General features: G+C 41.9%; 1 protein-coding gene across 2 annotated transcripts in view; it reads left to right on the top strand.

The window, feature by feature from the left end:
• The window catches only part of LOC143961722 (NACHT, LRR and PYD domains-containing protein 12-like), a 164,480-nt gene extending 141,508 nt beyond the window's left edge, over positions 1-22,972 (top strand). Inside the window, exons 9-11 of one of the 2 annotated variants that reach the window (XM_077471051.1) lie at positions 9,794-9,970; positions 10,793-10,861; positions 15,941-22,972. In XM_077471051.1, coding sequence (XP_077327177.1) covers positions 9,794-9,970; positions 10,793-10,829 — 214 coding nt within the window. In that variant the 3' untranslated portion in view covers positions 10,830-10,861; positions 15,941-22,972. Of the gene's footprint in view, positions 1-9,793; positions 9,971-10,792; positions 10,862-11,030; positions 12,645-15,940 lie in introns of those variants that run through there. The other variant, XM_077471052.1, reaches the window with a different exon arrangement.
• Positions 22,973-23,272: the final 300 nt, after the last annotated feature.

Here is a 23,272-nt window from a genome sequence, read left to right as displayed (position 1 = left end):
TAATACCACAACCCCAGTGCTGTGACTGGCTGGTGATACCACAACCCCAGTGCTGTGAATTCATATTACAAACTAACACATTACTAATGGAAATGATGAATGTAATAAAACAATAACTAGTTACAAGTAATTGATGCCACAGCTCCAGTGCTGTAAAATGAATGTATCTAGTTGGATAAATAAGAGGAAAGTCCATATATCTGTGATCAATCTTCCGCAATGATGGCGCCCCCTCCAGTGTGTCACTACAAAATGAAGTGTGTTCAGAGTCCTCCACCTCTGTGCTGATGAAATGCCCCCTCAGGTATTGCCCCATATACAATATAGGTTTCATGTGCTTGTCCCCCCTCTGGGGGGCTCAATGGGCCCGGGGGACTTCCCACAAGATCAGCTGTCACAAGTGTGGGGTCCTTTTAAGGGATCTGGCCCCTCCTGATTGGCTGGATATAGAATTCCAAGCAAAACAAAAATGCCACCAATACTGAAGTGCGTCCTTCAAAACAATTGTCTCTTTATTTACAATAAATGCACTGACAACCAATAACATGTCAGCATATCCAGAAACCAATTGGGCAGTAGATAATATCACTCACCAGCACCACTTCCTGTTTCAGTTCCAGGCAGAAAATGACATCACCCGGCTCCGCCCGAGGGCCGACTGTCCAATGATTGGTTGATCTGCTGACATATTATCATTACTTGTCAGTGTGTTTAGTGATCCTCATGGATTTTGCTACATGGAGACGCATGTGAAGTAGAAATCCCATTATTTCCTATGTGGCCGGTTCCCATCGATGTGCCGCAGTTTAGTGTTAAAGGGAATCTATATGGAGCCATTCACACCTCCAATGTGTGCGTTACCACCTACGCTGCAATGTATATGCAAAGAGAGAAGGAGGGGTTTTTAGGGACTTTCAGGAAATCATGGCCTGGTAAGGTCACATATTTCCATCCCTAGGGACTTTTATTGAAACCATGGCCCGGTAAGGTCATACATTTCCATCCCAATGTAAATGATGAAGGGAGGGGGCTTTTTCAGCCCCCAAAAAGGGGGGGGGGTGGGACTTTATATGAAGCACGTGACTGCAAAAAAGTAAATAGGTGATCATAAGGGAATTTTATTAACGTGATCCTAAAGCATACAAATGATAAACACAATTTACATATAATTATGCATAAAATACAAAAATGAGTCATAGGATAGGTAGACATACATCGTAATATTCATATCAATTGTAAAATGATAAACAATAATAACAAGAGATAATAATGGGTAAAGCAATCAATCACTCAATAAAATTTCCCTAGTTCACCAACAATCCGAATGGAGCACAGCAATAATTAAACAGTATAACCTGCAGGACCTAAGGCCTCATTTAGACCTGTGAGGATGAGTAATTAATCATATTGTAGAAAATGTGAAAGGAACACGGCAGATGTTAGCTCTACGCGTTTCGTGGCTTCCATGCCACTCGTCAGGAGCAAGCACATGTAATATCGATAACTGTAAAGATATGAATATGAGCAAGAGCGGGATAAACAAGAGCATGTATAATCAAGGATGAGGTATAAAAACCCCTATAACTACGGTATGTAATTATACTCACTAGAGTTCTATATAATGGTGGTGTAGTGGTGGGGGACCATAAACCATCAGGGGTACCCCCAACCAGGAGCCGCGGCAGGGGGCCCCACAGAGACGAAACGGGCGCCAAACAAGGCTGGCGCGAGAACCGAGGTATATCTAAAAGAAAAGTGGGGTGATGATTAATTCATCAACCTATAATAGTGGTACAAAGGGGTGAAATTAAAAAGCTGAAAAACCGGTTCAGGTGAAACCATCAGTGAAGGTAAGAGGCAAGGTTGCCACTGGGTGAAAAGTGAAAAGGAAAGGGGAATTAAGCGCCCCATAAGTAAGGAGTGGGGTGTTAGGAAGTGAAGATAAAGGACATAGAGCCTAAGCTAAAAGGGAGTGGAAAAGGGGTGACCAGACAACACAGAAGGTTGTCAGTAGTGACAAAGAAAAAGAGGTAGGAACCGATTAAAACTGTGAAAATCAAAAAGGCAGTGAGGGGAAGTGAAGAGTTTACCTGACAAGATTTTAAATCCCAGGGAAGGAGAATATAAAAACCCAAGTGTAGTGGTGTCCGGTGTGGGGAATTCCTCGAGTGCCCTAACCGCCCAGAGAGACACCCATATAACGCCAACGCGGAACCGCCCACCAACGTCACGCCGTGTGGCGAGAGGGGGAGAGCGTCGCAAGCATGGCCGGAAATATACGACCAAACGGCACGCTACTGACTCCCCTCAAGCCCACGAGTCTGGAAAACAAACATCAGTGCGCAGCGCCACCGTCAAGGGGACGTCGCACGCATAGCGTAGGTGCGTGACGTTGACGCTCAAAGGCGGAGTATCCACCCACCCCAAGGAACAGAGGTGGGAGGAGACCCAAAATGCACGTCACAGCTCCCGGACAGGGAGAAAAAAACCCGACGACAAAACAGTCCCACCAACCAACCAACATCGGTAACAGAACACCTAGCTAGTACAGATGATAATGGACATATAAAAATAGATAAGAATATAAAGTAATAAAAAAAATAGTCAAAAAGTTTGAGATAATTAAAAGATATAGACCATAAGTAAATATAAGAACAGGGGAGGATACACAATAGGTCATAGGAGCAGGGGAAGTAATCAAGTTGAACCAATAGAGCAACGACACATGCTTCCATCCCTAATGTATATGCAAAGAGAGAAGGAGGGGTTTTTAGGGACTTTCAGGAAATCATGGCCTGGTAAGGTCACATATTTCCATCCCTAGGGACTTTTATTGAAACCATGGCCCGGTAAGGTCATACATTTCCATCCCAATGTAAATGATGAAGGGAGGGGGCTTTTTCAGCCCCCAAAAAGGGGGGGGGGTGGGACTTTATATGAAGCACGTGACTGCAAAAAAGTAAATAGGTGATCATAAGGGAATTTTATTAACGTGATCCTAAAGCATACAAATGATAAACACAATTTACATATAATTATGCATAAAATACAAAAATGAGTCATAGGATAGGTAGACATACATCGTAATATTCATATCAATTGTAAAATGATAAACAATAATAACAAGAGATAATAATGGGTAAAGCAATCAATCACTCAATAAAATTTCCCTAGTTCACCAACAATCCGAATGGAGCACAGCAATAATTAAACAGTATAACCTGCAGGACCTAAGGCCTCATTTAGACCTGTGAGGATGAGTAATTAATCATATTGTAGAAAATGTGAAAGGAACACGGCAGATGTTAGCTCTACGCGTTTCGTGGCTTCCATGCCACTCGTCAGGAGCAAGCACATGTAATATCGATAACTGTAAAGATATGAATATGAGCAAGAGCGGGATAAACAAGAGCATGTATAATCAAGGATGAGGTATAAAAACCCCTATAACTACGGTATGTAATTATACTCACTAGAGTTCTATATAATGGTGGTGTAGTGGTGGGGGACCATAAACCATCAGGGGTACCCCCAACCAGGAGCCGCGGCAGGGGGCCCCACAGAGACGAAACGGGCGCCAAACAAGGCTGGCGCGAGAACCGAGGTATATCTAAAAGAAAAGTGGGGTGATGATTAATTCATCAACCTATAATAGTGGTACAAAGGGGTGAAATTAAAAAGCTGAAAAACCGGTTCAGGTGAAACCATCAGTGAAGGTAAGAGGCAAGGTTGCCACTGGGTGAAAAGTGAAAAGGAAAGGGGAATTAAGCGCCCCATAAGTAAGGAGTGGGGTGTTAGGAAGTGAAGATATTTTATGCATAATTATATGTAAATTGTGTTTATCATTTGTATGCTTTAGGATCACGTTAATAAAATTCCCTTATGATCACCTATTTACTTTTTTGCAGTCACGTGCTTCATATAAAGTCCCACCCCCCCCCTTTTTGGGGGCTGAAAAAGCCCCCTCCCTTCATCATTTACATTGGGATGGAAATGTATGACCTTACCGGGCCATGGTTTCAATAAAAGTCCCTAGGGATGGAAATATGTGACCTTACCAGGCCATGATTTCCTGAAAGTCCCTAAAAACCCCTCCTTCTCTCTTTGCATATACATTAGGGATGGAAGCATGTGTCGTTGCTCTATTGGTTCAACTTGATTACTTCCCCTGCTCCTATGACCTATTGTGTATCCTCCCCTGTTCTTATATTTACTTATGGTCTATATCTTTTAATTATCTCAAACTTTTTGACTATTTTTTTTATTACTTTATATTCTTATCTATTTTTATATGTCCATTATCATCTGTACTAGCTAGGTGTTCTGTTACCGATGTTGGTTGGTTGGTGGGACTGTTTTGCCGTCGGGTTTTTTTCTCCCTGTCCGGGAGCTGTGACGTGCATTTTGGGTCTCCTCCCACCTCTGTTCCTTGGGGTGGGTGGATACTCCGCCTTTGAGCGTCAACGTCACGCACCTACGCTATGCGTGCGACGTCCCCTTGACGGTGGCGCTGCGCACTGATGTTTGTTTTCCAGACTCGTGGGCTTGAGGGGAGTCAGTAGCGTGCCGTTTGGTCGTATATTTCCGGCCATGCTTGCGACGCTCTCCCCCTCTCGCCACACGGCGTGACGTTGGTGGGCGGTTCCGCGTTGGCGTTATATGGGTGTCTCTCTGGGCGGTTAGGGCACTCGAGGAATTCCCCACACCGGACACCACTACACTTGGGTTTTTATATTCTCCTTCCCTGGGATTTAAAATCTTGTCAGGTAAACTCTTCACTTCCCCTCACTGCCTTTTTGATTTTCACAGTTTTAATCGGTTCCTACCTCTTTTTCTTTGTCACTACTGACAACCTTCTGTGTTGTCTGGTCACCCCTTTTCCACTCCCTTTTAGCTTAGGCTCTATGTCCTTTATCTTCACTTCCTAACACCCCACTCCTTACTTATGGGGCGCTTAATTCCCCTTTCCTTTTCACTTTTCACCCAGTGGCAACCTTGCCTCTTACCTTCACTGATGGTTTCACCTGAACCGGTTTTTCAGCTTTTTAATTTCACCCCTTTGTACCACTATTATAGGTTGATGAATTAATCATCACCCCACTTTTCTTTTAGATATACCTCGGTTCTCGCGCCAGCCTTGTTTGGCGCCCGTTTCGTCTCTGTGGGGCCCCCTGCCGCGGCTCCTGGTTGGGGGTACCCCTGATGGTTTATGGTCCCCCACCACTACACCACCATTATATAGAACTCTAGTGAGTATAATTACATACCGTAGTTATAGGGGTTTTTATACCTCATCCTTGATTATACATGCTCTTGTTTATCCCGCTCTTGCTCATATTCATATCTTTACAGTTATCGATATTACATGTGCTTGCTCCTGACGAGTGGCATGGAAGCCACGAAACGCGTAGAGCTAACATCTGCCGTGTTCCTTTCACATTTTCTACAATATGATTAATTACTCATCCTCACAGGTCTAAATGAGGCCTTAGGTCCTGCAGGTTATACTGTTTAATTATTGCTGTGCTCCATTCGGATTGTTGGTGAACTAGGGAAATTTTATTGAGTGATTGATTGCTTTACCCATTATTATCTCTTGTTATTATTGTTTATCATTTTACAATTGATATGAATATTACGATGTATGTCTACCTATCCTATGACTCATTTTTGTATTTTATGCATAATTATATGTAAATTGTGTTTATCATTTGTATGCTTTAGGATCACGTTAATAAAATTCCCTTATGATCACCTATTTACTTTTTTGCAGTCACGTGCTTCATATAAAGTCCCACCCCCCCCCCTTTTTGGGGGCTGAAAAAGCCCCCTCCCTTCATCATTTACATTGGGATGGAAATGTATGACCTTACCGGGCCATGGTTTCAATAAAAGTCCCTAGGGATGGAAATATGTGACCTTACCAGGCCATGATTTCCTGAAAGTCCCTAAAAACCCCTCCTTCTCTCTTTGCATATACATTAGGGATGGAAGCATGTGTCGTTGCTCTATTGGTTCAACTTGATTACTTCCCCTGCTCCTATGACCTATTGTGTATCCTCCCCTGTTCTTATATTTACTTATGGTCTATATCTTTTAATTATCTCAAACTTTTTGACTATTTTTTTTATTACTTTATATTCTTATCTATTTTTATATGTCCATTATCATCTGTACTAGCTAGGTGTTCTGTTACCGATGTTGGTTGGTTGGTGGGACTGTTTTGCCGTCGGGTTTTTTTCTCCCTGTCCGGGAGCTGTGACGTGCATTTTGGGTCTCCTCCCACCTCTGTTCCTTGGGGTGGGTGGATACTCCGCCTTTGAGCGTCAACGTCACGCACCTACGCTATGCGTGCGACGTCCCCTTGACGGTGGCGCTGCGCACTGATGTTTGTTTTCCAGACTCGTGGGCTTGAGGGGAGTCAGTAGCGTGCCGTTTGGTCGTATATTTCCGGCCATGCTTGCGACGCTCTCCCCCTCTCGCCACACGGCGTGACGTTGGTGGGCGGTTCCGCGTTGGCGTTATATGGGTGTCTCTCTGGGCGGTTAGGGCACTCGAGGAATTCCCCACACCGGACACCACTACACTTGGGTTTTTATATTCTCCTTCCCTGGGATTTAAAATCTTGTCAGGTAAACTCTTCACTTCCCCTCACTGCCTTTTTGATTTTCACAGTTTTAATCGGTTCCTACCTCTTTTTCTTTGTCACTACTGACAACCTTCTGTGTTGTCTGGTCACCCCTTTTCCACTCCCTTTTAGCTTAGGCTCTATGTCCTTTATCTTCACTTCCTAACACCCCACTCCTTACTTATGGGGCGCTTAATTCCCCTTTCCTTTTCACTTTTCACCCAGTGGCAACCTTGCCTCTTACCTTCACTGATGGTTTCACCTGAACCGGTTTTTCAGCTTTTTAATTTCACCCCTTTGTACCACTATTATAGGTTGATGAATTAATCATCACCCCACTTTTCTTTTAGATATACCTCGGTTCTCGCGCCAGCCTTGTTTGGCGCCCGTTTCGTCTCTGTGGGGCCCCCTGCCGCGGCTCCTGGTTGGGGGTACCCCTGATGGTTTATGGTCCCCCACCACTACACCACCATTATATAGAACTCTAGTGAGTATAATTACATACCGTAGTTATAGGGGTTTTTATACCTCATCCTTGATTATACATGCTCTTGTTTATCCCGCTCTTGCTCATATTCATATCTTTACAGTTATCGATATTACATGTGCTTGCTCCTGACGAGTGGCATGGAAGCCACGAAACGCGTAGAGCTAACATCTGCCGTGTTCCTTTCACATTTTCTACAATATGATTAATTACTCATCCTCACAGGTCTAAATGAGGCCTTAGGTCCTGCAGGTTATACTGTTTAATTATTGCTGTGCTCCATTCGGATTGTTGGTGAACTAGGGAAATTTTATTGAGTGATTGATTGCTTTACCCATTATTATCTCTTGTTATTATTGTTTATCATTTTACAATTGATATGAATATTACGATGTATGTCTACCTATCCTATGACTCATTTTTGTATTTTATGCATAATTATATGTAAATTGTGTTTATCATTTGTATGCTTTAGGATCACGTTAATAAAATTCCCTTATGATCACCTATTTACTTTTTTGCAGTCACGTGCTTCATATAAAGTCCCACCCCCCCCCCTTTTTGGGGGCTGAAAAAGCCCCCTCCCTTCATCATTTACATTGGGATGGAAATGTATGACCTTACCGGGCCATGGTTTCAATAAAAGTCCCTAGGGATGGAAATATGTGACCTTACCAGGCCATGATTTCCTGAAAGTCCCTAAAAACCCCTCCTTCTCTCTTTGCATATACATTAGGGATGGAAGCATGTGTCGTTGCTCTATTGGTTCAACTTGATTACTTCCCCTGCTCCTATGACCTATTGTGTATCCTCCCCTGTTCTTATATTTACTTATGGTCTATATCTTTTAATTATCTCAAACTTTTTGACTATTTTTTTTATTACTTTATATTCTTATCTATTTTTATATGTCCATTATCATCTGTACTAGCTAGGTGTTCTGTTACCGATGTTGGTTGGTTGGTGGGACTGTTTTGCCGTCGGGTTTTTTTCTCCCTGTCCGGGAGCTGTGACGTGCATTTTGGGTCTCCTCCCACCTCTGTTCCTTGGGGTGGGTGGATACTCCGCCTTTGAGCGTCAACGTCACGCACCTACGCTATGCGTGCGACGTCCCCTTGACGGTGGCGCTGCGCACTGATGTTTGTTTTCCAGACTCGTGGGCTTGAGGGGAGTCAGTAGCGTGCCGTTTGGTCGTATATTTCCGGCCATGCTTGCGACGCTCTCCCCCTCTCGCCACACGGCGTGACGTTGGTGGGCGGTTCCGCGTTGGCGTTATATGGGTGTCTCTCTGGGCGGTTAGGGCACTCGAGGAATTCCCCACACCGGACACCACTACACTTGGGTTTTTATATTCTCCTTCCCTGGGATTTAAAATCTTGTCAGGTAAACTCTTCACTTCCCCTCACTGCCTTTTTGATTTTCACAGTTTTAATCGGTTCCTACCTCTTTTTCTTTGTCACTACTGACAACCTTCTGTGTTGTGTGGTCACCCCTTTTCCACTCCCTTTTAGCTTAGGCTCTATGTCCTTTATCTTCACTTCCTAACACCCCACTCCTTACTTATGGGGCGCTTAATTCCCCTTTCCTTTTCACTTTTCACCCAGTGGCAACCTTGCCTCTTACCTTCACTGATGGTTTCACCTGAACCGGTTTTTCAGCTTTTTAATTTCACCCCTTTGTACCACTATTATAGGTTGATGAATTAATCATCACCCCACTTTTCTTTTAGATATACCTCGGTTCTCGCGCCAGCCTTGTTTGGCGCCCGTTTCGTCTCTGTGGGGCCCCCTGCCGCGGCTCCTGGTTGGGGGTACCCCTGATGGTTTATGGTCCCCCACCACTACACCACCATTATATAGAACTCTAGTGAGTATAATTACATACCGTAGTTATAGGGGTTTTTATACCTCATCCTTGATTATACATGCTCTTGTTTATCCCGCTCTTGCTCATATTCATATCTTTACAGTTATCGATATTACATGTGCTTGCTCCTGACGAGTGGCATGGAAGCCACGAAACGCGTAGAGCTAACATCTGCTGTGTTCCTTTCACATTTTCTACAATATGATTAATTACTCATCCTCACAGGTCTAAATGAGGCCTTAGGTCCTGCAGGTTATACTGTTTAATTATTGCTGTGCTCCATTCGGATTGTTGGTGAACTAGGGAAATTTTATTGAGTGATTGATTGCTTTACCCATTATTATCTCTTGTTATTATTGTTTATCATTTTACAATTGATATGAATATTACGATGTATGTCTACCTATCCTATGACTCATTTTTGTATTTTATGCATAATTATATGTAAATTGTGTTTATCATTTGTATGCTTTAGGATCACGTTAATAAAATTCCCTTATGATCACCTATTTACTTTTTTGCAGTCACGTGCTTCATATAAAGTCCCACCCCCCCCCTTTTTGGGGGCTGAAAAAGCCCCCTCCCTTCATCATACGCTGCAATGTACCCGCAACAGTGTAACTCCACACTAAGACTTTTCATGTGGGCGACAACTTACCTCCATTTCACAGGGGAGGTCCCACCAATATTCCAACCAAATGTCCCAACATTCATTCTCTAAGACCCCGCCCACTGATTATTGATTGAATGTGTCTATTTCTGCCCCTCCCCTGGAAGAACATTTCACCTATTTCCTGCTTCTCCCTCCTCAGGATTGAGGGCTGTAAAGGGACATTACGGTGCTGTGATGATCTTTGCTCCTTTATCTCCACAAACCGGACTCTGATCCATCTGTATATAACATTGGATGATGATGATGAGATGTTGGCGTCAGAAGAGATACGAAGTTGTGAGGTCCTCCAGAATGCCGGCTTCTCTGTGGATAGATGGTAAGATCTGTTATATTGGAGGAAACACACATACTAAATATTAGAATGTGAATAGTAAAATGTAGACAACATTGGATGGAGATGAGATGGTGGAGGTGAGATGGTGGAGGTGAGATGGTGGAGGTGAGATGGTGGAGGTGAGATGGTGGAGGTGAGATGGTGGAGGTGAGATGGTAGAGGTGAGATGGGGGAGGTGAGATGGGGGAGGTGAGATGGTGGAGGTGAGATGATGGAGGTGAGATGATGGAGGTGGGACATTGTTGGGAGGTCTTCTGACACCTGGGCTGCTCTGAAATGAAAATGGAAGGACGGGTGACAAACATTCTATACAATTTCTGTAGAAGGCATTGGAGGTCTCTGTAGTTATACAGATAATGAGAGAGATTATTGAGATTTCCTGTGCCAGTCACAGATTTCCCAGATGATGGAGAATTTATTCCTCATCCAAAGTTTTATCATTACAGATGGGGGATGGGAAAACCAGATCCACCAATAATAATCTTTGTCAGGTCCTACAATCTTCCACAAGGTTTTACCTTTACTGAAAATCATCCCCCCCATCCCCGAGGTCCATCCAATGCGTCAGCATAACTGAGCCAATCAGATGTGTGTTCTCAGCCTATACACATGACAGCCCAGCACACCCAGCATACAGTCTGCTATCCCAGTGGTTGGATGGAGATGAGTGTGTGGCCCCTGCCATGGTGAGGGCCCCTCACTTTTCCATCATTTCTTACAGAGCCCAGTATGAGCCCCTCCCCCCTTTCCATCATCACAGCAACATTTCCTCCTCTAACACTCTCATTTTATTCTTCTATGAAGGGATGAAGGAGGCTGGGAAGTATTTATAGAGAGATGAAGATAAGAAGATGGAGCCCCTCCCCCTCTCAGGTAATACACGGATCCTGATATGAAGAGAATGTCTGGAATGGATGATATCAGAGTAAAGTCATATCAACTCTCAGCTATTATTTTCTCTTTCTGATCCTTAAATATAGAATTCTAGTAATAGTAATCTTTGTCTTCTTTCCCCTTTCTAAATGGCGTCATTTCTGCTCAGTATTGCCCACTTCCTGTGTTGTGTGACCGGTGCCCCTTCACAGCACTGATCTGATGGGGGCACCCGCGCATGCGCGCTCCCATCTATTGTACTACAAGCCTGCGGTGACACACTGGCTGCACCGCCCATCAGATCACCACTACAGCTCCGCGTCCACTGTCATCGGATTGGAGCCCCGCCCCTGCCCTGCCTCCTCTCTGAGTGACAGCGGCCCCCGCAATTTCAGAGCTGCATGTGGATTGGCTACTGGATGATGTTCTGTGACAACGGCACAAGGACCAAACATTAGAACAAACTTTATTCATACAAGACACTGTCCTGTTGTGTCAAGTTTACTGACAATACATTTTACTGACTCAATTTTCATTGGAAAAAAATGTTTTATTTTTGCTATCACCCCCAATCATTGTGTGTCACCCCCCAGAAGATTGTGTGTCACCCCCCCAGAAGATTGTGTGTCACCCCCCCAGAAGATTCTGTCTCACCCCCCAGGAAGATTCTGTCTCACCCCCCAGGAAGATTCTGTCTCACCCCCCAGGAAGATTCTGTGTCACCCCCCCAGGAAGATTCTGTGTCACCCCCCCAGGAAGATTCTGTGTCACCCCCCCAGGAAGATTCCGTGTCACCCCTCCAGGAAGATTCCCATCCCACTGCAGAGCATTACGTGTCACCCATCCCACTGCAGTGTATTACGTGTCACCCATCCCACTGCAGCGTATTATGTGTGACCCATCCCACTGCAGAGTATTACATGTAGTCACTAGTGATGGGCTGAACACCCTCTTGTTTGGTTCACGGCAGAACTTTCAAACATCACAAAAGTTTGGACCTGAATGGCAAACCCCATTGTAGTTTCTATGACCCGAACTGGAAAAATCAAAAGTCCACATTTTAAAGGCTTATATGCAAGTAATTGGCCATAAAGAGGGTACGGGGTCCGGGTACTGCCCTGGGGGACATCAATGAAAAACATTTTTTTAAAACAATCTTCTTTAACCACTTCCGGACTGCCACATGCCCATATAAGTCCTCACTTTGAAGAGAGATATCATTGTTATGCAGCAGCTAGCTGAATGTGATGCAAATTCAGCCGTACAAATCTGAATGTCTGTATTTGCATGGCGCAGACATCGCATGTGTTTTGCACAGATGTCGCTCAGCGCACTGAGCGCAGCACTGTGTAAACCTGGCCTAAATCACAGAGCACACAATCATTCTGTATATTACAATGAGCTGTGTATGTAGGAGCCAGCAGCATGACTCCTGAATCTATGAATGACTCCATCTAGAGATCTCACAATGAGTCTCTATGGAATCACAAGCAAATAATAACTGAAAGACGGACTCAATTTCCCAGTAATAAAGTTTCAAAAATCTTGTTTTTAAATTTGAACTTAAAATTGGAGCAGATAATAATGTTTTTCAATGTTCAGGTCAGGATCCCTTTAACCTTTATTTTTTCATGTTTTTGGTGTGCCAGAACGAGGTATAATTTGTATTTTTGGTTATGTCAATATTTTTGTATAATTCAAGGTATCTGTTTTTATTTTTTTTGCTGTATTGCAGAGTTTATAGAATAGTTCTTGCAGCAAAATAAAGTTACTTAACATCGAATATGCTGACTGTACTGACTGAGTGCATCACAGGACTGAAGTTATGATTCTTAATCTTAGCTTGGAGGAAATGAGTCGTGAGTCCATTCAGTGATTCAAATCATTTCACTGAACTGATCCAAATGATTCGAATCACTAAAATGAATCTTTCTGCGCAAGTCTAAATCCTACAGAGGCAATACCTGGGCGCATATTTACATTCCTTCTTGGTCTCCATTCTTAAGCAACTTCTGGGTCACATCGCTTCCGGTTTTCTGGTTTACATAATTTCCAGAGCTAGGCCAGCCCTGATCCTCTCCCCGGTCATTGGCACAGCCCTGCCTCCCCCTTGCTGATAGCAATCAGCTGGAAGCAATTTAGCCACCACCCACACTCCATCTAGGACTCCTGAAAGATGGATTCGGAGGAGGTACACACCATGGCTGTGATGTGAGACTCATCTGGCATGTCAATGGTAAGATGAGCCCTCTCCCGTCCCTCCGGATCCTACAGAATCCACTTGAATCCTTGATCTGGGTGATGTGAGTAGCCTCAAGGATCCTTCCCCTACGTGTATATATACATATATATATATATATATATATATACACCATAACTCATGAAGGTCTCCATTCAGTTGTCCAATTACATGTGGAAACACTGGAAGGAGACGTACACACACAGGGAACTAAGGTGATAATCCCCATACTGGGACAAATTGTACTATGACATCACTATTTGATCTAATAGACCCCCCTTTTTTCCAATTACTGTTCAGTAGGTCCTTCTATGGTTTTCCCTTATAATGCCATCCATTGGGATTAACACTGAAACCCAAGGGTAACTTGGCTTATACCCACAGTCATTAAACCTATCTTCTTTTACAAATATATACATATATATTTTTTAACTTCTCAGATCATACACAGGGTTCCCTGTTAGTGTAAGGTAAGACCCTACAATATTCACAAGTTCCTTCACTTTTTTGCTTTCACTTTTATTTTTTTGCCATTCTAACATTAATCGTATGACCACCATTACATAGAAGTCTGTTTCTCTTCCCCGGTGAGGATGCAGAGGTCATACCCACGGGCACATCAGGCTGCCTCCCCATTGGACTAACTGCAGTATTGACATTACTCAGGTGAAATAACAATATACTAATATAACCTTGCACCACAGGTTTTAATTGATCTATTTGTCCCTCTGCTCTTTTATTGGTTCTGACACATTGTTTGAAATCCAAAGTAATCTATGCAAAAATATACAATCTAATATATCCTATATAACAATTGCATACATGTATTAGCTTGCCTATCCCTATACATTGGCTAGTCTATAAGAGTCTGATAAGCACAATAATATAACAAACACATCTGCTTAGTAAGCAATGTTACATTTATTTCCCAAGAAAATAGGAATATACTAAACAGCAGAATTAGGAAACTAACCTACAAGTATTAAAATATTTTACAATATTACAAAGCTTACAATCAGAACACAATACAAGAATATACTTATCACATCCTCTAGAAAAGACTCTTTAGCTGATCTTCAGATGTTGAAAGAGAGAGCTCTCTGTTTGCTCTCTGTTGCCCTTTTTACAATCACACCTCATCCAAACCCCTCCCATTGCCAGCCCAATTCCATTTTGGATGAATCAGAATATCCCTGGGACGTTCCTCAACAGGTTATATTATTAACCGTCCTGGGGTATTGTCCACTAGGGGGCAGTGTTTGTCTATGAATCACCACGGTCTGACCAGAGTCAAATCTTCATAGATATCTGGGTCTTTGATCTTCTGTATCTCAACTCATCAATTATCTCTGCCAGTCATGCTCTCTTTGAAGCTCACTTGCAGAGTAGTTAATCGGGAATTCTCATAGACAGATCGGAGTCAGAATTGTCATGCACAGTTAGAGGCTTAATTGCCTATAAACTCAACTTGGGGGGGGGGGGGGGCATCCTGTGCTCCAGGGAGTGAGAATATCTTCATCCTTTCAAAAACCATGGAAGCCTGGCTGATTTTGGGAATAAAAACAGATATGTAGAAAATCCAGAAATATGACATTGGACCATGTCTACTTCCAACAACATCAAATAAATAAATGGAATGGAACTTTAATCTGTTCTATATTGTACTGTAATGTCATTTAACTGCTTAAGCCCTGGACCATTTGGCTGGCCAAAGACCAGAGCACTTTTTACGATTCAGCACTGCGTCACTTTAACCAACAATTGTGCGGTCGTGCGATGTGGCTCCTAAACAAAATTGACGTCCTTTTTTTCCCATAAATAGAGCTTTCTGTTGGTTGTACTTAAAGCGTCTACAAAATAGGTGATAGTTTTATGGCATTTTTAATAATTATTTTTTACTAGTAATGACGGCGATGAGCAATTTTTATTGTGACTGCGACATTATGGCGGACACATCGGACACTTTTGACACATTTTTGGGACCATTGGCATTAATACAGCGACCAGTGCAATTTAAATTAACAATAGGGGGCAGTAAAGGGGTTAATGTGTGTCCTAGTTTGTGTTCAACTGAAGGGGGATTGGACTCTCCAGGGAAACTAACATATCGCTGTATGAACTCTGTATGAACAGACAATCTGTCAGTTTCTCCCCTCAGAGAACCGAAAACTGTGTGTTTACACACACTGTTCTGGGTTCTCCATGTGCCCTGAGCGATCGCGGGAGCCCGGTGGTGATAGAGACCACCGGGCACTCGCATCAGCTCAGGGATTGAGCGGGGCCCCCTAGTGGCCGTCTAACGTAACATAACAGCGATTCGTGCAGCCGAGCCATGTTGCCCCAGTACAACTCTGGCGGCTGGTCGGCAAGCGGTTAAGTAATTATGAATGTTTTATACATTTCTTAAATTTTCTGCTTCTATATTGATCAAAATATTTATCTATATTTATTTATAACCTTGTTAATATTTTATTCATAGGCTATTATAATATTTGTTACAAGGTACATACAAAATCCCACTCCACCTTACCTTTGTTATTTTTGCATGTATAGAACCTGCTGCAGCAAAACTGACATTTATAAACAAAAAAAAAATCACATTTAAATTGTTCTTTCCTACAAGATTTATTTATTTTATAAATAATGGCTGGGGGGCTGGCCTGTATGATGAGGCCACAATGTAGTGCACTGGGAACAGGATTAGAGATTTTTTGGATAAATTCTGCTGTCCGAGTCCCTGTGTAAAATGGAATGATATACACATCACATTCACATATATATGTATTGATAAAACATTTCATGGAATGTATACAATGTAATTGTACAATTATCTCTTGTAGATGGACAAACATTTGTCTGGTGATTGTATCCCGGTGCTGGGTCTTTTGGACCTCTTCCATGTATAGAGGATGTCCTCGCTGACACCTCGGATTTCTCTGCAACCCTCTAAAGGAAAGTCTTCTACTCTTCATGGATATAATGGTCAGCTCCCATTGTGAATTCCCTCTTCTCCCCTCTGTAGGATTCCACACTTGCCAATATTATCAATACTTACTATGATGATGAGGATCCCACTCATTATTAGGACTCATTTTATGGCGGGAAAAAAGTTTCTCATTGATAGAAGCTGACTGGAACAATCACTAATACAGACAAAGAGACAGCATCTTCCTCTTACTGCTGTCCTACTACTCTCTATCCTCCATTCTCCCCTCCATTCTCCTCTCCATCCTCCATACTGCTCTCCATCCTCCATACTCCTCCTCTCGATCCACCATACTCCTCATCTTCATCCTCCTCTCCATCCTCCATACTCCTCTCCATCCTTCTCTCCATCCTCCATACTCCTCTCCATCCTCCTCCCCATCCTCCATACTCCTCTCCATCCTCTATACTCCTCTTCATCCTCCACCCTACATACTACTCTCTATACTCCTCTCCATCCTCCTCTTCCTGCACTCTCCTATTGCATTTTCTCTCTTTTTCCTACATTCTCTCCTCTCCTTGGATGTAATAAAGTGATGCAGCTCTATCTAACATATACGGCATTCCCGGCTCCCAGTGTCTCTCTCTGCAATGTCTTTCTCCATGTTGCTGACATTATCTTGTATAAGATATTATACTATTATACTACTATACTATTATATTACATTATATTGTATAAGAACAGAACCCGATCCATCAGCAATCCCAAGGAGAGACGGAGATCTCATAGCCGGCTCTCTGCTGCCTTATATCAGAGTTTTTCTTCCAACAACCAGAACTTTATCCCCCTGAATGACAAGCTTAGCCAAGTCATCCCATTTCTTGAAGTTCATCTTTACTTCTGCCAACTCCCCCATCTCTGCTCTGCATGACTCTCTGCCAACATGGCTACTAAGATTTCATTGTGCCGAGTCCGTTCAGCTGCTTCGCCTTTCACTGACAACTTGCTGCAATTTTTATTATATCATCTAAATGGATTTATCCACCGATTGTTCTGATTACATTTCATGTCTGATATATTGTATATGAGGATCATGTATTATTCCCCAGAGGATTTCATGTCATGGATCATTACCCAAAGGGACGCGATTATCCCGATTGATTATTGGGCTACCAATATTATTACCTAATTATTGGAAGGTGTTATTCTCTATATAACAAAATTTATGATTGGTCCAGAGGCCAGGGAACACCCAATGTTTTATTGGTACCACATCCCAGAGAAAAGTATTATAATAGTACAAGGAAGAGAGTAGGGATTTTCACGATGCCTCTAAGAATACTATAATGACTTAGTCAAATATTATGAATAAACAGTGTCATAATTAAAAAAATACAAATTTTATTCAAGTACAAAAATTAAAAACAATTTGACGGCTTATTTGATAGCTCAAGGGTCCAATACAGCCAAGAAAGTCCATACACACTTATCCCGACATGTTTCACCAGGTAGCTTCTTCAGGGGGTGTGTAGGCTAATAAAACATCAAACAAGAAAAAAAAATAGTAAATACAGTAAATATACACACCTCAAATATCGCCACCTATGTGTGTCAACACTGCGCCGGCCCCCACCCTCCCCCAGCTGCCACTTGTGTATAAATCGCTTAATCAATCAGAAGGAAAATATAACCTCACACCTTCACTGTGTCAAATTACTATTACCTTGTGGCGCTAGATATATAAGGTCGGTCCCCCTGTAGACACCTCCAAACGTATCTGGTGGCGGTATACAGAAGGAACTTTCCAATTTTTGTTTAATTTCTCTCAAACAAAATATATGTATGTGTAAAAAACAGAAAAAAATACAAGCATATAAATCACAAAATCAAATAACCTTAAATCACTCAATAAGTGTATATGCTAAAAATAAATACTGTTAAATAGTACATTCCATTGTGTCCATATCCCTTGAAAAACACAGTGTGACCAAAAAATACTATGCAAATAGGTGTCCCAAAAATTTACATATGTTTTTTAGCGTGAAAGAAAAAATATTATTTGTGTCTCAAAAATAACAATTATTTTCTAAAAAATAGAGAAACAAGTCCTCAAAATACAAGTGTCCCAAAGAAAACCAATAGGCAGTGGTGAGTCAACAATCAGCACATCCTTCTCCTATGTACTTTCTTATGAGTGTCCCCAGATGATAAAAAATCCTTCACCACACCAACAGTGACCCCCTATAGATGGAGCACTCACCAGATGGAATGCCTAGCACTCTCGCACCAGGCTCAACAAGCGTTGCAAATTAATTAATTGAGGATCACAGATGTCCAGCACACAATATTCAGGGAGTATTCATTCCTCTTTGCAGATTCCAATAGGAATATTTCCCCAAATTCCTCAAAAAGAAAAACATAGGCTTCCCATGGTGTAATACTATAAAACAACTTTAATAGCACACTTAAAAGCCACTGAGTAATGCACTCACATGTAAAAAACTTGTAACAAGCACTCCAAAATCACTGCAATACTTCACATCAGCAAAACTTCACTCTTAAGGCATTGGTGGTTATAGTAGAAACTGGTTGCAGTAACAGTGTCAGTGAAATCTCTCACCCCTCCTCCTGCTGTATGGTACCCTACAGCCAGACTCCCATTGACACTCTCCCTCCAGTCCTATTCCTCGTGTCAGAGGCACACACACTTTCGCCTTGTTTGCAGAGTAGGTTCAATCAATAGTTGCCAGATAGCCACGCCCCCGACATGTTTCGTCATGTGACTTATTCATGAATAAGTCACATGACGAAATTATATGGCTAAAGTATACAATGTAAAAAAAGGGAAGAGAAGGGAAGAAGAACAAAAAAAACAAGGGGAATTAAACCCCAACCCGTGCACTCCACTCCCAACAACTGTACTAATTAGACACATCTCAAGTGTGCACGGATATCAAAGGAACATGGGCCAGTTTGAATATGATCATAAAAACGATCGATAGCTCAGATTTTCATTAAATCCAGGAAAAATAGTGGCCTTAAGGGTAAAAATCCAACGTGCCTCAAAGCTGGAGCAGTGTTTTATCCACACTGCCCCCTCTTGAGTCAAAGGGAACGTGTTCAAGAGCAAAAAAACGAACAAAATTAGAGTCAAAAGCATGATTTAAACCGACATGTCTACTGATAGTTGTAGTCATCTTTTTGTTTAAGATGGGTTTTATATGATCCCTTATCCGTTTAAAAAAGGGTCTTTTGGTTTTACCCACATAGAAGCCCCCGCAGGAGCAGTAGGCCAGGTAGACAACACCCGGAGTTTGACAAGTTACATATGATCTAAAGGAGTGCCAATTACCATTGGATACTTTGATTTTAGGAGTATTGTAAATATAATGACAGACATCGCAATGTCCACATGAAAATGTACCAGTTTTTAAAAAATTGACCATAGGATCTGAACAAGAAAAGTGACTGCGCACTAATTTGTCCCTAAGCGAGGGAGCCCCTTTGAAGGTAATTTCTGGATAATCACTCATATATTTAGTCACAATGGGATCAGCCTGTAAAAGCAGCCAGAATTGGCCAAGAATTTTTCTAAATTTGTCGTGTTGGTTGGAGTACTGAGTTACTACTCGGACTGTGTCAATTTTTTTAGGAGGTTTGGACGAAAAGACTAGGGCATTTCTGTCCTTAATTTTCACACGATTGTATGCTCTTTTCAAACAGTCATGACTGTATCCACGAGTTCGTAGTCTATCATAAAGGTCATTGGCTGCTGTCTGAAAATCTGAATTTTTACTACAATTTTTCTTGGCAGATACTGACTGTGTGGTATACTGCACAATAATGGAGCAGGATAAGAACTTTTAGCATAGACAATGGTGTTACCAGCTGTGGGCTTTCTAAATAAAGAGGAGTCGAGACTGCCATCTGGATTTTATCTGTAACTGGAGATCCAAAAAAATTGATCACTGTTTGACTGTACTGTAAAGTAAATTTGAGGTTGAAATCATTATTAGAGATTAAATTAAAGAATACTTTCAGTTCACTTTCTGTTCCTGTCCAAAAGATCAGGATATCGTCAATATAACTGTGCCAGGCACTGATCTTGTCCAGATAAGGGGTTAAATCTTCACGTGAAAATATATTTTTTTCCCACTCCCCAGGTACAGGTTGGCATACGATGGGGCAAATTTGGTCCCCATCGCAACCCCCCGCACCTGGAGGTAGTGGGTCTGGTTGAACTGAAACACGTTATGTTTCAAGATATAATCCAGTAGTTCAATGATAAAGTCATTGTAGTGTGAAAATTTGGAGCCTCTTTCATTTAAATATGTTCTTACCACCCCAACACCCCTGTCATGGGGGATTGAGTTGTACAGACATTCAATGTCGATAGCAACCAACCAAGAGTTCTGTGGCAAAAAAAAATACCGTCAATAATGCTTAAGAAGTCTATAGTGTCTTTAACATAAGAAAAAAGGGAAGTCACATGAGGCTGAAGATAATTGTCAATCAATGAGCTCACATTTTCAGTAAGACTGGAACAACCCGATATTATCGGGCGTCCAGGGGGTTCCATCATAGACTCATGCACTTTTGGGAGGGCACAAAAAGTAGGGATTTTTTGGGTCTTTAGTGTTAAGAAAACTCAGAGTGTTCTTATCAATAGTGCCAGTCTGGTAGGCCTTAAAAATAATTAAACGATATTTGTTACTGAAATTTTCAATGAGAGTAATCGAGATCGGTCGATATCAATCTTGATTTTTCAGGATATTTAGACACAGTGATATATTGAGAGGTATCCATAAGAACAAGATTACCGCCATTATCAGCTGGTTTGATTATTAAATTGGAATTTGTTTTTAAAGATTTGAGTGCCTTTTTTTTCTGCAGGGTTAGATTAGAGAATTGCATAGAAGTAAAAGTGAAATTTTTGATGACTCTACACACTTGTTGTGTGAAGGTCCATATGTTAGGGTTTGAATTTAAATAAGGAAACAGGGTAGATTTAGGTCTGAAGGTCTGGGGAGGGGGAAAGTCATGCTAACGATAGACAAACCCAGTGGGCACACTGGTCGTCACATATGTCATGTCCCTCCTGCCAGAGTCCCATCAGATCCTCCAAGGCTTGTTGTTCCACAATGTTGTATTTAATATCTGCCAGCGGCACAGATGCGGCCGATTGAGTATTGGGTTTGTCAAAGATGGTTTTAGATAAAAGTCTACGAGCAAACAAATGTACATCTTTTATAAGGTGAAATTTATCTGTGTCTAAATCCGGGAAAAAATGAGACCTAGTTTAAGCACTTCAGTTTCAGATTCAGTAAGGACATGAGAAGACAGATTAGTTATAGATAATTCTGAATCAGAAAGGGTATCAGAAATGGTGGTAGAATCTGTTTTTACATGATGGGTTGTGGTGATTCCTTCCCTAAAAAAATAGGGGCTAGACGGAGGTCAGCCGCTAGGGGGGTGCCTGAGGGTGAAATAATAATGTTATCTAAATGACTTACCGTAGCGGTACCCGGTGCGGAAGTGGTAGAAGTGGTGATAGCAGTGCTAGCAGTATTGTGCTGAGTGGGAAGAGACCCACGAGAAAAAGAGGGTGTAGGGTGATGAAACATAGTAGTGGAGCGTGAATAAGTCTGTTTGGGAACAATCGGTTGTGAGCGATGTGATACCAGAGTGCCGAGTTGATGGTGAAGTGTTTCCAAAGAATTGTCCTTCTTAGGGAGTCTATCATCCGACAGATCACGATAAACAGTAGATTGACTAGATGAAAGAGAAGAAGATGGAGATAAATTGGACACATCATCAACATTTGTGGTGTTTTGTTGGCGTGAAGTTTTAAACAATTTATTTTGTCTGTTAGAGGTCCACTTATAGGCAAAACCATTTACATGTGCATTGTTGTCTCATGTGAATATGTTCTTTTTAGATCGAATTATATCTAAAGTGTATTTTTCTACATGCTTAAGGAGTTCCTGTTCTCTTTTCTTGAATTTGGGTGTAGAAGCACCGGAAGCAATATCATCATACCATTGTGTAATGGACAAGTCCAACAAAGAAAGCTCATGCTCATATTGAATACAGAGTAGTGATGTCATTTGAAATGAACAAGATTGGAGGTTCTCTTCCCATTTTAGCTTGACTATGTCATCAATTTTTTTCAGATTGGGAAATATCTGAATCCTCAGTCCCCATGGGACAATTTTATTTTCAATATATTTTAAGAAGAACCTTCTATGCCAGAAGATTCTAGATTTTCGCTCCAACATACGTTGTAAGCGTAGAAAAGCTTGATCCAAATCTTTTTCGGGCAGTTCACTTGTTTTTTGTGATTGTTGAACTTTATCCATTAAACCATCCCATGCATCACCATTAAAAGCCAACATGGCTTAAAATGGGAGAAGAGGAACAGAGAGGGAGAAGGGAGAAACGGGAAGGGCGGGAAGAAGGAAAGGAAGAAAAAAAAATATAGAGTAGCAAAACAACAAATTGGCCAAATACTAAGGCCTATAACATAATAAGGAAATTACATATAATCAAAAAACAAAAATCTGTTAGAAAATAAGTATTTATGTTGTGTCCCTGGAGGCTGGACCGAGAAACGAAAAAAAAAGCGTATTAAATGCCTAGAGATCCATTCAGCTGCTTCGCCTTTCACTGACAACTTGCTGCAATTTTTATTATATCATCTAAATGGATTTATCCATCGATTGTTCTGATTATATTTCATGTCTGATATATTGTATATGAGGATCATGTATTATTCCCTGGAGGATTTCATGTCATGGATCATCACCCAAAGGGACGCGATTATCCCGATTAATTATTGGGCTACCAATATTATTACCTAATTATTGAAAGGTGTTATTCTCTATAGATTTACCCCATTGAGATTTTTTAATCATCAATAAAGTTTTGTATATTTTATAAACCTTAATCTGTGATTCTGTGATTATTACCAACTTCTCAGCTTGTTCTCCACAGCTGATACCCTCTCACCTCTCCCCTCCCCCTCTTACCTCTCCCTTCCCCCTCTTACCTCTCCCTTCCCCCTCTTACCTCTCCCTTCCCCCTCTTACCTCTCCCTTCCCCCTCTCTCTCCTCTCCCTTTCCCCTCTCTCTCCTCTCCCTTCCCCCTCTCTCACCTCTCCCTTCTCCCCTCTCACCTCTAGCCCCCCCTCTCTCCTCTCCCCTCCCCCTCTCACCTCTCCCCTCCCCCCTCTCCTCTCCCTTCCCC

This window comes from Lithobates pipiens, unplaced genomic scaffold (genome assembly GCF_037356315.1).
Source record: "Lithobates pipiens isolate NorthernLeopardFrog02 unplaced genomic scaffold, aLitPip1_a1.2 Scaffold_8, whole genome shotgun sequence".
Taxonomy (NCBI): domain Eukaryota; kingdom Metazoa; phylum Chordata; class Amphibia; order Anura; family Ranidae; genus Lithobates; species Lithobates pipiens.
This window is presented reverse-complemented; position numbering and strand designations above follow the sequence as displayed.